This window comes from Peromyscus leucopus, chromosome 5 (genome assembly GCF_004664715.2).
Source record: "Peromyscus leucopus breed LL Stock chromosome 5, UCI_PerLeu_2.1, whole genome shotgun sequence".
Lineage (NCBI taxonomy): Eukaryota > Metazoa > Chordata > Mammalia > Rodentia > Cricetidae > Peromyscus > Peromyscus leucopus.
In genome coordinates this window covers 79,446,689-79,463,412 of record NC_051067.1, presented here as the reverse complement: position 1 = coordinate 79,463,412, position 16,724 = coordinate 79,446,689, and the positions used below count along the sequence as shown (strand labels likewise).

At 43.7% G+C, this 16,724-nt stretch overlaps 1 protein-coding gene across 5 annotated transcripts in view; it reads right to left on the bottom strand.

The window, feature by feature from the left end:
* The window catches only part of Tent4b (terminal nucleotidyltransferase 4B), a 64,483-nt gene that overhangs the window by 6,346 nt on the left and 41,413 nt on the right, over positions 1-16,724 (bottom strand). For 4 of the 5 annotated variants that reach the window (XM_028891836.2, XM_037206071.1, XM_037206072.1 and 1 more), the window contains 10 exons: positions 14,318-14,441; positions 12,599-12,645; positions 10,985-11,105; positions 8,875-8,982; positions 7,338-7,466; positions 5,750-5,963; positions 4,773-4,899; positions 4,573-4,676; positions 4,282-4,469; positions 1,556-1,720 (listed from right to left, as the gene is read on the bottom strand). In XM_028891836.2, the coding sequence (XP_028747669.1) occupies positions 1,556-1,720; positions 4,282-4,469; positions 4,573-4,676; positions 4,773-4,899; positions 5,750-5,963; positions 7,338-7,466; positions 8,875-8,982; positions 10,985-11,105; positions 12,599-12,645; positions 14,318-14,441 (1,327 nt within the window). The remainder of the gene's footprint in view (positions 1-1,555; positions 1,721-4,281; positions 4,470-4,572; positions 4,677-4,772; positions 4,900-5,749; positions 5,964-7,337; positions 7,467-8,874; positions 8,983-10,984; positions 11,106-12,598; positions 12,646-14,317; positions 14,442-16,724) is intronic. The other variant, XM_028891837.2, reaches the window with a different exon arrangement.

Sequence of the window (16,724 nt, the reverse complement as noted above, 5' to 3'; positions counted from 1 at the left end):
CACAACATGAAAGCTTCCCCAAGGATCCTACCACTCACACCACGTGCTAAGCTTCACTACCAGAAGAGGCTGTCAGACCTCCACAGTTTACAGGCAGGTCAGGGGCAATGGCTGGCTGCTCCTTTCCTGTTCCCGATATCGGCCCCTGCGGTTCCTACTGGCATGCTCTTGGACAGCCCTGTTACTACTCACTGCATCTGCATTTGGTGCCCATGCTAAGGCTGTGGATGGACAGTGGACTGGGCAAGTCAAATCTCTACCACCGAGAAGCCTTTCCCAGGGTCCCTGCTACATCTGAGGATGAAGAGAGAACTTACACCAGAGACCAATATCAAAGGCTTCTTCCCTTTGCCTGATTCATTACTTATGGCTAATTAGTAATACTGTTAGGTGACTGAAAATACTTAGAGTATCTCTGTGGCCTGTTTAAGTCAAAGCTAATGTTAATCAACTGAACCTGTCTCCCAGCTACCTGCTAAGTGGCATAAGTAACAAGTATCAAATAAGAACAAAGGACATGCTGTTTCTAGGGATGTGGTAGACATTCTGAGCCAGCGGACTTCAAGCACAGCCACGAGGACCATTTATCAGCCTGCCCCATGTTCAGCTACACCCTCAGACCCAACACAAAATTTTTATGCTCAGTTTGTAAAAGGCAAGCTTGGCTGGCACCAAGGTCTTTAAAAGTCCTGCAAAGATCTATGTTACAATGGTATCTTACAAGGAACCTCAGGATATCTGATCCTAGAAGAACTGTCATGCTTTGGAGGCAAATGACAAAATAATTTGTTCTTTAACAAAGAGATTTCTTTAAGATCATGGTAGTCACTGTTCACATGTAAGAAATTCTAACTATATGACGTGATATATGCTAGACCTTTTCTAAGTGTTCTAAGCACTTTTGTAATAATTAGCATTCATTAGAAATTTAAAAGACGTACCATTTTTGTCATCATTTTATACAGAGGTAGGTAAAGAACTAAATCCATTCTGCAGATGGTAACACTGCAGATGTAACACACAGAGGGTTAAATGGAATGTTCAAGGCCACAGTCCCCATAGCTGATGAGCAGGAATTTACACTCAGGCCATCAACAACCTGAGCCCATGCCATCAAACAGAGTACATACTACTCTGCCTTGTTAGGATTTCTGCTTTCTCCAGTTGTATTTCATTGTTTGCTCATATTATGCAAGAATTAAATTTTTGTTAACTAGGGTACGTTTATGTGGTTTTAAATCCATAGAAACACAACTGTTATCTGATCTGTCCACATCCATCAGGATATGTTAACAAGTGTTGATAAAATATACCCTGTGAAATATGAGTGTTTAGTAAAGGCATGAGAATGTGTGGGTCTGATGGAGCTTTATGACACAGAAAGAAGCAATGCCCTGGGAAATTTAAGTTTATCAACTGCAGCACGTATGGATAGGATATCCATCCTTATTACAAATAATGCTTCAATAAATAAGCATTTTAAAATTGGGGGAAAAAAGAAATTCTACCTGTCTGACACTGACCACTAACAAGGACAAACACACGTTCTGCTCACCTGTGATTTGTTGGTGCTGTTGGGTGTGTTAGTGGTTTGGGTGCTCTGCATTTTCCCAACTGTCTGTGAGACCTCCAAGGAGACATCCTGTGAGCCTACCCGATTGCCAGTGGGTGGACGGCAGAGCAGTTGTTTTGGGGTTTTGCATGGCGTTGCATCAGAATCCTAATACAAGTCACATGGGTTATATAAAGCAATATATTAGTGATTTTCATATTTAGTACTTATGCTGGGTATTCCAACTCAGGTCCTCGTGCCACTTCCCCAATCCCTTCTCCAAACATCTGAATCGGCCTATTTTACCATGGGCTTTTATTTATGGCCAAGTCACTGACCACATCTAGCTAATTTGTTAATCAATTGTGAATGGGTCTACTTAAGTCCCAGTTGATGTGAGCTTTTATTTATAGTGAGTTACAGAACCATGAAAGACCACACTAAAGAGGGAGGGACTCAGGACCCAGGCATGGCCCAATACCTTCAATCAATCACAAGATGACAAGTTTAAGGGGTTCAATCTGACATCTACGATGATGAGCCTTGTCTAAGCCCCACCTAGCTTCTTGGCTGCTTTACGCTGGCACCGTCCCTGACATGTCAGAGTCCCAGCTCAGTCCCTAATCCCCTCTTCTCAGGGCAGTCTTCTCCTCTTGAAGACGTCTACTACCTTCTGCTCTTCTACCTCACGTCTGTACCTTGCTGTAGGATATCTACCTTGATATTCACTCCTTCTCCCAAAGGACCACTCCAGAACCCACAGGGAGATCCTGCACATAAATATTCATGACTCCATAATGATACGCTACCATCCATCAACAATGTGAAACTGTTATCTTTCTTTTGCATTTTTTTCTTTGAGACATGGTCTTATTTAGCCCAGGCTGGTGGCCTCCGACTCACTATGCATTGGAGGACATCTTTTAACTCCTGCTCCTGATTCTCTTGCCTCTACCCTCCCTAGTACTGGGATTATAGGCTTGTACCACCAATGCAGTGCTGGGGACCAAACCCAGAGAGCATGTAAGGTAAGCACTGTACCTCCAAGACCCTCACAGAACTTTTGCAATCACATATTAAAGTCAAATTTCAAAGAAAAGGCAAACCCACCTTAAACTTTAATTAAGTAGATTTAAATTTTTCTTTGATAAAAAAAAAAAAAACTGCCTTTAGTCCCAGCACTCAGGAGGCAGAGCCAGGTGGATCTCTGTGAGTTTGAGGCCAGCATGGTCTACAGAGTGAGTTCCAGGACAGCCAGGGCTGTTACACAGAGAAACTCTATCTCGAAGGAAAAACAACAACAACAACAACAAACCCACAAAAAAAACCCTACTAAACTGTAATTTAAAAAATATTTAATTTTGTGTGTGTGTGTGTGTGTGTGTGTGTGTGTGTGTGTGTGTGTGTCCCGAGAAGCCAGAAGAGGACCCTGACCCCTGGGAGCTGGAGTTACAGGCAGCTGTGAGCTGTTTAACACTGTTGCTGGGAACCCTGAGTTGTACTCTTATTAAATGGTGAACTTTCTGACAGGCAAATTTCATCAATTAAAAATCCACTTAGGGAGCTCAAAAACAAGTGAAAATAAAAACAAGCTTAAGAAAGTAAAAGAATGGCAGTGGCGCACGCCTTTAATCCCAGCACTTAGGTGGCAGAAGCAGGCGGATCTCTGGGTTCGAGGCCAGCCTGGTCTGCATAGTGAGTTCTAAGACAACACAGAGAAATCCTGTTTCGAGAGAAAAAAATAACAAAAAAGTAAAAGACCAAGAACAACAAAAAAGAATGTTTTATGCTGAGCAATGGGAAACCCTGTTTCAGAAAAACAAGAAATAAAAAAGTGAAAAAAGCCAGAAAAAAGCCTTACAGATACTATCATACATCATGTGATCACTTTTCTGTGAACTCCTACAGTAAAGTATGTTGTTAGAAAATCCTTTAACAAGGGTGCCCTCTGGGGGTGAGACTGGGGACTGTTGGCTACGAGGCATCTCCTGGAGTGATGGGGACATTTTCTATCTATCTTATATTTCTGGGTAACACATGAGTGTGGGTGATAAATTAGTGAGACTATGACTAAGATTCCCTTTGAAAAGACACAAAGAACAACCAAATAATCTACATTTAGTTAACGATGCACACCAGTGAGGCTCAGGTGAAGGATGACAAAACCTGTAATCTTCTTTGAAATAGATCAAGAAGATGCACTAATTAATGGACAGAGGGGTAGGAATATAATAAGTCAATTTTTTTTTAAATTTTACTTTATGTGCACTGGTGTGAGAGTGTTGGATCCCTTGGAACTGGAGTTACAGCCAGTGTTCCTAACTGCTCAGCCATCTCTCCAGCCCATAATAAGTAAATGTTAATGGAGCATGTAACGGCTAAAGATGTCAATAAAGTGCTTCTACTTTCACTATATTTTGAATTTTCTTTTTTGTTTTGTTTTGTTTTTCGGGACAGGGTTTCTGTGTCGTTTCGGTGCCTGTCTTAGATCTCACTCTGTAGACCAGGCTGGCCTCGAACTCACAGAGATCCACCTGGCTCTGCCTCCTGAGTGCTGGGACTAAAGGCATGAGCCACCGCTGCCCGGCTGAATTTTCTTTTTAAAAAATGTTGAGAAAAAGACCAAGAGTGAACGCTATTGAAATTTCCCCTGGTGGGAAGGGAGCAATCCTTGCCTCTGAGTAGTTAGCCCTACACATCCAAGTGCGGGCTGCGTGTGTCACACTTACCACGTCACTAGAGCTGGACTGCGTGGCGGAGGAGGAGGACACTGGACCTGATGAAGAGTTTGAAGAGTGTTTACTAAGAGTTTCCGAGGCTTTACTTCTACATTTTCCAAGGGCTTCATTTTCTTCAGACAGATTATTATTACACTTATCTAACTGCTGAGTATCTACTATCAAGGGAACACCATTTCCTGAAAAAGTGGCAAAAGATTGGAAAACGTTTCTTCCCATTAAATACAAACACAGAAAAAGCCCTAAGCCCCAGTCCATCATCAAGGAAAAGGTCTTACTCACCATTGCATGACGGCTCAGACCTATTCTGCAAGCCCCACTGTTTGGATATCCAATCTCTATACGTGGCGACTTCATCCGTCACTCTAATTATTCTACCTAATATGCTGCATGGGGTTGAAAAAACAAAACAGGTATGTAACTTGAAGACAAGAAGTGCCAACCACTTTTGACACAACGGGCTGATCCGGGCTAGTCTTTACCTCTCTGTTTCGTTGTTGGGATAGTACTTTGCAATCGGTGACACAGCATGACTCAATACCACATAGGCATAATCAAAGGCCTGTTTCACCTGCATGGCCCCATAGGAACTCCTTCCAACATCATTACCTTTAAAAGGAATGGAGAGAGAGAGAAGTGAGCCTGGCTGGTTAGTAGGAACGAATGTTGATGTGCCTTTGTCAGAAGAGCAAGGGCACTGGCTGCCTACATGCACATTAGCCCAACAAGGATTCTCCTGTCACACATACAAACAAACAGCTGGCTAGTCCCTCAAGACAGAGCCGAGCTAACCTGAAAACAGTGGGGTGGGAAGGCTGCCGTTTGCTTAGTTTTGTTTGGTTGTTCTTTGCTACATTAGCTATACACATACTTCCCACATCATAAGCAAATACATGTAACTTCTTTTAAGCCATCCCCAAAGCTAGCAAAGTACAGAAGGGCTACACAAAATTAGAAAGAAGCAGTCAGAGGAATAGAAATAAACAGCTATCTCCTGGCACCTTTCCGCCCATGCTAACTGCTACATAAGGACTTCAGGCTTACCCCCCTTAAAGCCTGGCTGACAACTGGCTGGAATAATAGCCCACAGGTGTGAGATGCTACAAACCCACCCCCAAAGTAGACTCCTCTTCTACTTGGCTTTAAAGGGGTCAAGTGGATTCTATCCACAACTTATCTGGGAGTCTGCAAAGTGTCCCCCACACCGGGGCATGTGTTTGTTTATTTTAGTGTGGTAAGAAAATATTTTGAACAAAAAGTTAAGTATAATTAGAAGTCATCCATTTTTCTTTCTGGTTGTTTCAAGACAGGGTTTCTCTGTGTAGCTCTGGCTGTCCTCAAACTCACAGATCCACCTGCCTCTGTCTCCCGAGGGCTGGGATTAAAAGAGTGCACCATTACTGCCAGGCTATGAAGCCCTCCCTCTCTGAAGCCCCATACATTCACCTAATCTCAATACCTGGTTGTAAAGGATCTTCAATATAAAGCATTGATGGCCGGTAGCCATCAAGCATATTTTTCTGTACTTCGTCTTTGGCCACATAGGAACCACCATCCTTTATCCGGATGCCAGTCTTTAAGTAATTGAAGTGCCGTCCATATAATTCAAAAAACTCTATTAAGAGAACACCATAGTTTGTATTGGGGATGCATGCATCTTCCCTGGGATGTAACTAGAACAGAAAAAAAGACAGAAATTGTGTTTGACTTTTCTCTGTATTATGAGGACAGGGATCTAGGTGAGATCCTAACTTCTAAGAGCACTATTATTATTATCCAGACTTTGGTTTGTAATTCCAGTTGACAGCTTTGCTGCTACAGAAACACCACACAATGCCCTATGGGTACAGACCTGGCAGGTAAGGCTGACTGTGAACCACATCAGGGAATTCACCTTACTCAGCAGCCTTGCTGTTAGCAACCTTTACTAAGCAGGCAAAACTAGGACTCTTATCCAAATAGCAGGTCTCCATTATAGCTGAAATTCCATGGCTGACTGCTTTTAAAAATATTCTTATTTTTGGTGTGTGTGTTGTGCATGTGCACAGTAAGAACAGCAGTTGACGAGAAGTGTCTTCCTAAACTTCCCACAATACCTATTCATTTACTGATTTATTTTGGTTTTTGGGGGGACAAGATCTCACTATGTAGCCCTGGCTGTCCTGGAACTCACTCTATAGACCAGGCTGGCCTTGAACACACAGAGATCCGCCTGCCACTACTCCCGCCCAGCATAGCTATTTTTTGGGTGATAGTGCTAGGGAATTAAACCCAGACTTTATGCACAGTAGGCAAGTATATCATCACTGAGTCATGTCCCTAACTCTTTTCTAGTTCTTTTTGAAACAGGGTGTCACTGTACCTGGAGGTCACTTACTGGGCTACACTGGCTGGCCAGCAAGCCCCAGGGGTCCTCTTGTCCCCACTGCCTCCCTGGTGCTGGGTTACAGGCACCTGCTGCTGCATCGTGCCTTTTACATGGATGGACTCTAGGGGTCCAAATTCAGATCTTCATGGCAAGTACGTGACTGACTGAGGCATCTCCCAGCCCGTTTATGTATGCTATTGTATGTGTGTGTGTGCTGTAGAGGGTATATATGTATATGCACAGTCAAGTGCATGTCCAAGTGCAAGTGCAGGTGCATGTGGGGGTCAAAGGTCTGACATCAGCTGTCTTCCTTAATCACCTTCCATCTTATATTCCGACATAGGTCTTCCACTGAACCTAGAGCTTGCAGACTGGCTAGTCTAACTGGCCAGTATGCTCCAGACAGCCCGGTATTTTTGGTTGTTATTATTATATTAGCATTCCCTTCTAGAAACCAGGGCAAATATTGCATGTTAACACACACAGTGAGAGGTCCCATCCTCTCTGCTAGGAACATTTAAATACTAATTTGTAAATTATACAAAGGCATCCAGTTTAAAGAGAAGCATTCTAAAAAGTACTGATTTAAAATTTTCTCCCCAAATGTCTCTCTCTACAAGTACTTTATCTTTTTTTTTTTTTTCAGTGTACACTGGTATAGCACACCCATACAACTTACCTGAAGGAAACTGACTGCCATTAAAAAGAGACTATAAGAACCAATTCCACCTGTAAATACTTCATTAAGGTCCCTCTGTAATAAGAATTGTTTCAATACTAAAACCAAGTATGGCAATACAGGATATTTCTGAAAGAGAAACAAATTACATTTTCAATGAATTCCTATACTATAATAACCCAAAGCATCACTAGGGCATAAAATGGTCCTTAATTACAAAATTTAGTAGATATACATAACAGATTCCATTTTCAAAGTAATCTTTCTAAGTAATGAAAGGCTTTCTCCTCATGGTGACATAAGTAATAGCGGCTACATGCTCTCTGGACAGACACACAGACCATCTAACCATATGACCACGATCACAGGACAGCCTCTTGTAAACACATAACAGAAATAGCACAGAGACCAAAGCCCCTAAACACTGAAGGCACTAAACCAGTAGGAAATTCAACCAATTGTCTATAGGTGGCTCTCCCCTGCACAGCAAGGTTCCTCAATTCATTCTGCAGCAGCCCAGAGCACAAACAGCCTGGCCTGCATCATCCACAGGGACAGAGCACTGCCCAGGCCTTTTCTTCTCCCCTTTTTACAGAAGGTGGGTGGGGCTCTCGGAGCAGACAAATCTGATAGCTCACACACATCTCCAGAACTCTGAATGTTCCAGGCAGAGAATACAACACTTCCCAGAGCTGGTGGCTGCAACTTTTCATATCATCTTCTATTGCTTGTTATTAAGCAAATGATGTTCAACTTCGAGTTTCTTTTCATGAAAAGCTAGGCACATATACACAACCCTCCAAAAAGGGTCATTTGTGTCCTTCCTATCCTCTGTTCCTGTAAGCCTGACAAGGAAAGGAAAGGAAGCAGCGTCCATCAGCAGGAAGCCATGGTGGGCACAACTGTGATCCCAGCACTCCTAGAGGCTGAGGAAGGAGGACTACAAGCTTAAGGCCCGCTGCAGAGCGAGACCCTGCCTCAAAATAACAAACACATACACAGAAGAAATAACTAGACCTGGAGAACTGCTAGAGATCTGCGAGTACAGAGACCAGATCCCAACACTTTTAGCTCTGGGGAAGCAGCAGCAGCTGTCTGGATATAGAAAATGTTCTTAAGATGATGCTGGCAACTTTAGTTTGGAGCCAACTGAAAGAAACTAACATTACCTCAAGAGAAAATAACAAAAACTCACAGGCACCTCCTGACAAAAGAATTTAGGATTAAATTTGAGAAAAGGCTCCCTAGGGAGGGTCTGAAGATGAACTTGGAGATTAAAAACGAACAAGAATCACCGTATAGCACCATTTCAGCCCCCATGCCACTCAGCCTAAGGATCCAGAGCAGCGGTGGCCTTTAGAACTATCTCCAACCTTTCATAAGCCCATTAAGCGGAAACACAAGAAATTGGAAGAGCCATCTGTCAGCAGCAGGCACACATAAAGCCAAGCAAAGGACAGAGCACAGCAGACGCCCAAGACGAACTTAGGTTTCTTAAGAGCTTCACCACACAGACTCACTCCATCAAGGCTCTGACCTTGGTAAAGTCTTTAATGAGGTCCGCTGCTCTCACACCATTCTGGACATTAAAGCTGATGTCAACTTTCACTTCAGTAAAAGAATCTGTTAATTTAATAATAGGAACCTAGAAAAAGAAGACAGAAAAGTTTAAAACAGTCTACCATATTAAGTGATAAAATCAGGAGACAGAATGTTACCAGCTAGGTCTGTGCTCTCTACCCTTCTCATGAGACCACAAAAACATGAAGTGTTCTCAGGACCAAGCACCAGCCAACCGAGTGGGTCAAGTGCCGGACATCAAACTTGATTCCCAGGGCCCACAAAAAGAGAGCACTAACTCCACCAAGTTGTCCTTTGATCCCCACACTTACTTACATGGAATATGAATGTACATGTGTGGGAGCACACACACACATAGATAAAAAGTAATGAATAAACTAATAAAAAGCATTAAGTACGATAAATTTTGTTTAAAAAAATTGGTTATATTTTTGAGACAGAGTCTCTCTAGGTAGTCCTGGCTGTCTTAGAACTCACTGTGTAGATCAGCATGGCTTCAAAGTTAGAGAGATCCTCCTGCCTGCCTCCTAAGTGCTGGGATTAAAAGTGTGTGACATTATGACTGACCTCAATAAAAAGTTTTAAGTAGGCTGGGCGGTGGTGGCGCATGCCTTTAATCCCAGCACTCAGGAGGCAGAGCCAGGCGGATCTCTGTGAGTTCGAGGCCAACCTGGTCTCCAAAGCGAGATCCAGGAAAGGCGCAAAGCTACACAGAGAAACCCTGTCTCGAAAAACCAAAAAAAAAAAAAAAAAAAAAATATTTTAAGTAAAAAACATGATGATTAATATGTGGTATTAAGACTTTTTTTTTAATTAGTTAATTTAGTTTTTTGAGACAGGGTTTCTCTGTGTAGCCTTGGTTGTCCTGGAACTCGCTCTGTTGACCAGGCTGACCTCGAACTCACAGAGATTTGCCTGCCTCTGCCTCCCAATGCTGGGATTAAAGGTGTGCTCCACTGAAGCACTGTACATGCACTAGGAACTAGGAACTGGAACTGGGTCTCTAAATCAACAGCTTTTCATCAAGAAAAACTACAACAGTCAGGCAGTAGTGGCCGAACTCTGTGAGTGAGTTCAAGGCCAGCCTGGTCTACAGAGTGAGTTCCAGGACAGCCAGGACTAGAGAAAGAAACCCTGTCTCAAAAAAAAAACAAAAAGAAAAAAAGGAAAACATAGAACAAGTATTCTGCTCTAAGAAAAAACCTAGTATGCAAAATTTCAGAACTCTTAAATGCATGTATCTGTTTCTAGCTGAGCTTCCATGGACGTTCTGTAAAAGCCAGTTTATCTCTGTTTAAAGCATGACATCAGAGGCTTGCAGAGATGTCTCAATGGGGAACAGCAGTTGGTCAGAAAACCTGAGTGTGGTTCCCAGCACTCCCATATTGTGGCTTACAACTGCCTATAACTCAGCTTCAGAGGATCTGAGGCCATCTGCTGGCTTCCTTCCACACATGGGAAACGTGTGCATGCACATGCACACACACACACACACACACACACACACACACACACACACACACAAATAAAAATACATCTTTAAAAAAGGCCTTGATTTACAAGATACTAAATACAAAGTAAGAGAATATCATCTTCTGTGTAACTAGGAGCTACTTAACAGAAACCTGTATTTTAAAAAATAATTTATTATTATTTTTTTATTTTATGTGCATTAGTGTTTTTCCTGCGTGTATGCCTGTGTGAGGGTGTCAGATCCCCTGGAACTGGAGTTATAGACAGTTGTGAGCTGCCATATGGGTGCTGGGAATTGAACCTGGGTCCTCTGGAAGAGCAGCCAGTGCTCTTAACTGCTGAGCCTTCTCTCCAGCTCCCAGAAACCTCTCTTTTTTTACTTACGTATTTTTATACTGAAGTCTTGACAGTATTATGCATGAAAAATTGGCTATTATTTTTGAAAGAAATGTCTAGCCAGGACAAGTTACTTTACAGTCACTGTGACATTCACAAAATGATTCACTGAGTCACATCTCATCTGTTCTAAGTAGACTGGAGTCTAAGTTTCTGGTATAGGGACAAGACTTAGAGACACAACACTAAGAACTTACCGTTGCTTTGTCTAGAACTTTCACGGAATCCTCGTCGGCGACTTTGTGTTTCCGAAGGGCTTCTTCCAGGGTCCAGAGAGGCAGGTTCTCCCATTTCCCAAACACCACCAGATCGATGTCACTGCATTGTAACGACACACGTGAGGGGTGTAGAAGCATCAACCGTGCCCATTCTAGCTGACAATCAGGCCTAGCAACTTCACATAGGCACAATGAAAAGCCCTTCCCTCTGCCTCTGATGGCAACGGGTTTCCGGTTTCCGAAGAAAACAGGGGGAGAAGTGGAGGGTGTGAAGTTTAGCAACCCCACCCTCTTAGCTATTTCTAGAACTCGGGACGTGGGCAATGTTGACAGAAACGAAACCTCAAACAGTAGTATCAGCACGTTTTCCCATAAAGCTTTCTCGTATTAAACATGAGGTGTGTTGTCTCAACGAGAATGTAACTTAAAAATAAATACTAAACTCTATAAAATCTAGGTACCAAGCTTGCTCCCAAGGTGTAAATAGATACACACTCACTTCCAATCTCCCTACTTTTGTGCCTTTTCCGTATCTAGATTATGATAACTGTTCTAATCATATATACATGTGTTTATTTAATTTTTTGAGACAGAGTCTCACCATGTAACTCTGGTTGGCCTGAAACTTGCTGCTATGTGTACCAGGCTGACCTCAACTCTCAGAAGATTCACCTGCCTCTGCCTCCCAAATGCTGGGATTAAGGGCATGCACCACCATGCCTAGCCATACTTTTTTTTCTTCTTCTCCATTTTTCTTTATTGAGAAATTTTCTACTCACTCTACATACCACCCACAGATCCCCCCCTCCCCCGGCCATACTTTCTAAAGGAGTAATTACTTTAGGTTTTGTAGAAGCTTAGAGCCTAAATAAGGAAAAATATTAATGAACTGTATTATTTTATGGGTTTTAGACGCCAAAAATAGCTCTGGAAAGAAGAGATATGGCTAAGATCCAACCACTGTAACATGATAACACACTCTAAGTTGAGGGAAGGTAGACTATACATCCACAGGGACAAGGTGGATGTTTGTAGCCAATGTATTAAACAAGCCTTCATTAGAAGGTCTGAGATGGAACAAGGGCTCTAAGTTAAATTCTGTAGTGGGATGCTGAGGTCACAGATTGACTGAGTTCTTTGTTTAAAAAAAAGATCTCTCTCCCCTCATAGCACATGACAACCAGACATTTATCATGATGCCTGGGATCCAGGCTAAGTCATGGGTTAAGTACTGGCCTGCAGGGCTATCCATGTTAAACTACGGAACTAACTGATTTCACTGCTACATGCTTTCTGCACATCCCAGCCTAGACAAATGGCTGGAAGTGATATTCTACTGTAAGGCAATTCAAATCAAGTATAAAATGATGAATTTGTTCCTAAATATTCCCCATTTTGCCCGGTGTGGTTGCATATATTTTAATCCCAGCACTCAGGAGGCAGCCTGGCCTACAGAGCAAGCTCCAGAACAGCCGGACTACGTAAAGAGACCCTGTCTCCAAAAAATAAATCAATAAATCCCCATTTCTAATCTGACACGTTCAATAGACAGAGTATACAGCAATCCTTTCAAAGTTTCATAAAAATACTAACCTAGTAGGTAAATACAGGCCAGTCTTAAAACTTCCAAATATCTGGACCTGGAACAGGGAAGGAAAAAAAGAGAGAGAAAAATATCACATTAAGGTGCCTATAAAGACATGTATGTTCTGCCCTCTACTGGTGGATTTTTAAAACTGCAAGAGCTACCCCCTCCAACCCCTCCCAATCTAGGCTTTCCTAGAGTGGACTGTGACTCACAGGCCGTCATTCAAAACATGGCATGCAAAGGTAGAAGAAAACAGACTCTACAAAATTGTCCTCTGACCTCCACACACGCACCTAAGCATATAAATATATACATATGTACACAGTATACACTTCAATAATAACAAAAAAATTTAAAACAGAGAAGTTTCAAAAGTAATGTTCCAGAGGCTAGCATTCCTTTACAAAACAAGGATGGTCACAAATCCTTAATTCTGTTCTCTCTGCAGGAGTCCTCTCATGAATTCAGAATGTTTCCGTTGCTGGCAATGCTCGGGTGTGTAGGCCAGCGCAACAGAATACCAGGAGCAGATCTGCAAGATCCTGACATGCAATCAACTGAGAAAAAAGTCCATCTCAGCCTACAGAGCACAGTGGAACCCAGGCAATTTTACACGTGTCTGAAAGTCCAGCCAAGGAAAATGTTAAACCATTCTGGTGAAAAAGACCTGGGAACCTAAGCACATCCTTACATTCCTATTTGTACGAACACAACTGCCTCCCTTCGAAAGATGAAGGTTCAGAGACCAGGGCATCTTAACCTGGGCAAATCATTCCTTGCTGTAGGGACTGTGCTGTTCACTGCACGTTTAGCAGCCTCCCTATCTACCCACTAGGTGTCAGCAGCGTTTACCAAATCCTGCCAGTCAGCCGGCTCCCTGCTTATGCGCCGGAAAGCCCCACACCTCCTCTTGATTCTCTCCCTACTGCCTCACATGTGAGCCTGTCTTTTACCCTGGCTTCTCCTGTCATGGAGGAGGGTCTAACAAAACTAAGACACACAAAGTAATAGAGTTACTCTTTGAACACAGAGAATTCTAGAACAGACTTGCAAAGAAGCCATAAAAAGTGAAGCCTGGGTGCCAATAACGGGGGATAAACACAAGCAGAGACCCAGGCAAAAATTCTGTTCACTGACTGGGGGAATCCCGAGAAGTTGGCCAGGGGAAGAAAGAGCGGTTCCCGATGACAGGCGCTCCCTCGCCTGCATTTGCCTGAGACAGTCAACTCAAGCAGCACAAGAAATGCCTGCGGCTGTAAGCAACCTGCAGTGTTTATACTGACAGGAGAGAAGGAAGACCAAAGCGGGGCTTTCGGAACCCTCACCCAATAACCAACTACCGGAATGAGTTAGAGGTAGCTTTTCCCTACGTCAGCCACCTAAACGGAGTCTACTTTCAGTAGGTGCTGCTACTCAGAACTCCGAGAAAAATAAAGGGAAGGAAGGCATGAGTGAAGGAAGGCACCCGATCCCGATGTCTAACGTTGGCCTGTAAATGCCATTTAACCAAAGCGAGGCATGGTACATGTCTGGGAAGCAGAAACAGGCTATTGCTGAGTTCAAGGCCAATCAGGGGTATGACATGGTGAGACCTTGCTGCCAAGTAAAAGCAAAGAAGGCAGACTAACTCTACAAAAGCACTTACACTGCGGGTGAGGTCTTATGGGAGACTGACTCTGTGGCAGGCTTTGCCTGCAGCCCCAGGTCCCAGGACAAGTACTCACGTCAGCACTGGGCCAGAGCTCCTTAATCACACTCTCGATCCTGCTCACCACCTCCATCCGCATCTTCTCCTCCTCAGGCCTGGGAGACATGTACTCATAAAAATCACTGATCTCTTCATGCAGACTGGAGAAAAAGCAGAAAGGAAATGTGAGCAGGCTAATCCAGTAGGAAGTCAGCTTCCTGAATAATCTTAAGTCTTAGAATTCAGCTGATAGCCTTGTATTTGCAGATTTTTTTTACCTTCATTTTAATATAACTCACACTACACTAAGATAAATGGTAAAGTACAGAATTTAATTGAAACAAAGTCAGAAATTCCCTGTGCAGTCCACTACTATGGGTGATGTTTTGCTTTCCTTTCCTTTTTTAAGTAAAAACAAAGTCATGCAAGCCTGGTCTCAGACTCTGCAGCCACAAAGCAGGAAGGGAGGCCCTGAGCCTAGGCAACACAGGCAGCTTCCTGACCCCCACAGCTCTCCACAAGGAGAGGAAGAAAACTATTCCGATGGCATTTGTTTAAAAAATGAGTGTCAAATGAACAAGCTGGTCAGTGAACACCAGTGCCTTGATAAGAACAGCCGGCAGATGAGGACTCTGAGAAGGAGCTGCAGGCTGCTAGAGACCGCAGTGTGCAAGGCAGGAAACCAAATGTGCAAGCACAGAGTGGACGGCACATCTGGACAGAGGTGCATTTGAAGGGGAAGGCAGGCTCTGGCAAACTAAGAAGTTCCGGCTGGGCTGAGGTAGGGTTCGGTAGTAGAGAGTGTGCTCCTGGCTGTTCAATGGTCTAGGTCCATCCCACAAGAAAAGAGAAAGAAGGGAGGAAGAGAAGAGAAAGAGGAAGACAGAGAAGACAGAAGAGAAAGGGAGAGAGAGAGGGAAGAGAAATTAAGTCAAGCTTCCCGCTGCAGCATCAGGGAAGTGGGGAGGCCCTGAAAGATGCATCACAAGGGAGGACCTGGCGGTGGTGGCAGGGCAGGAACTCTAGAAACACTGTCCATGCAGAGACATCTGGCTGGGCCTTGTGGGGTAGGCAGGGGTGAGAGCTGAGGGTGAAGAAAGTACTGGACAAGACCAAAGGACAAAGCGAGCTGGATGGCAGAACTGAGTCCATGCTGTGCAGCAGAGGGTGTGGAAGAAGCACTCCTTGCTTTCAAGTCCCGGAGACCCTAGAGAGTGAGTTACACTGGAGAAGGGATATGGAAGAGACTCGGAGAGGCACCCACTCCGTGTTCTCGGGGATTCAGAGGCGGGAGGTGACCAAGGGCACCCTTGGGGTATCTGCAATTAGAAAGCCTATCTGGCTCCAGAGCAGAACCTCAAGTAGACCAAAGTGGGCTTTGAGGAGGGGGAAAAAAGTCCCAACTTTTGCTGGCTGTAACTTTAACCTCATCAACACTGATGACTTTAAAAATGTGACCAATTGAAGCCGGGCGGTGGTGGCGCACGCCTTTAATACCAGCACTCGGGAGGCAGAGCCAGGCGGATCTCTGTGAGTTCGAGGCCAGCCTGGGCTACCAAGTGAGTTCCAGGAAAGGCGCAAAGCTACACAGAGAAACCCTGTCTCGAAAAACCAAAAAAAAAAAAAAAAAAAAAAAAATGTGACCAATTGAGCAATCAACTTATTGTTCTTGTCTCTTTTGATGCCCCAAAAAACAAACAAACAAACAAAAAAAAAAAAAAAAACCAAGGGCTGGAGAGATGGCTCAGAGGTTAGGAGCAGTGGCTGCTCTTCCAGAGGTCCTGAGTTCAGTTCCCAGCAACCACATAGTGGCTCACAACCATCTGTAATGAGATCTGGTGCCCTCTTCTGGCCTGCAGGGATACATGCAGACAGAACATTGTATATGTAATAAATAAATCTTTAAAAAAAAATAGAATCATAAAAAAAAACCCACCACCACCACCACTAAGTCAAAAATTTTGAGTCTAGCGCAAGCCCTGCCCAAGAGCAGTCATGTCCCTGAACATGTAGCTCCAGTGCTTGATGCTCCCCAGACCACGTGTTCACATGCAGGAGCCAGAAGGAATGATAAACATGACCACATACTGCCTGTTTGCCATGTAACACTATTAAAACTCCCAGGGCCCCAGTGAGGCAGCCAAAACTACATAGTGAAAGTATGTCTCAGAAAGTAAGACGAAACAAAACTCCCAACGGATATAGTGAGATGGCTCAGCAGACAAGGGCATTTGCCACCCAGCCAGACAATTTAAAGTCTTGAATTTGAACTCCACGATCCTCATGGTGGACGGAAGGAGAGAACTGACTCCTGCAAGCTGTCCTCTGGCTTACACATGGGTATAATGGCAAGCACACAACTGTAATAAAACCACGAACTCCCAGCTCTTCTGAGGGAATCCAGAAAGCTATCCAAGGAGCCCAGCCAGTGCTCCTTGGTGTGT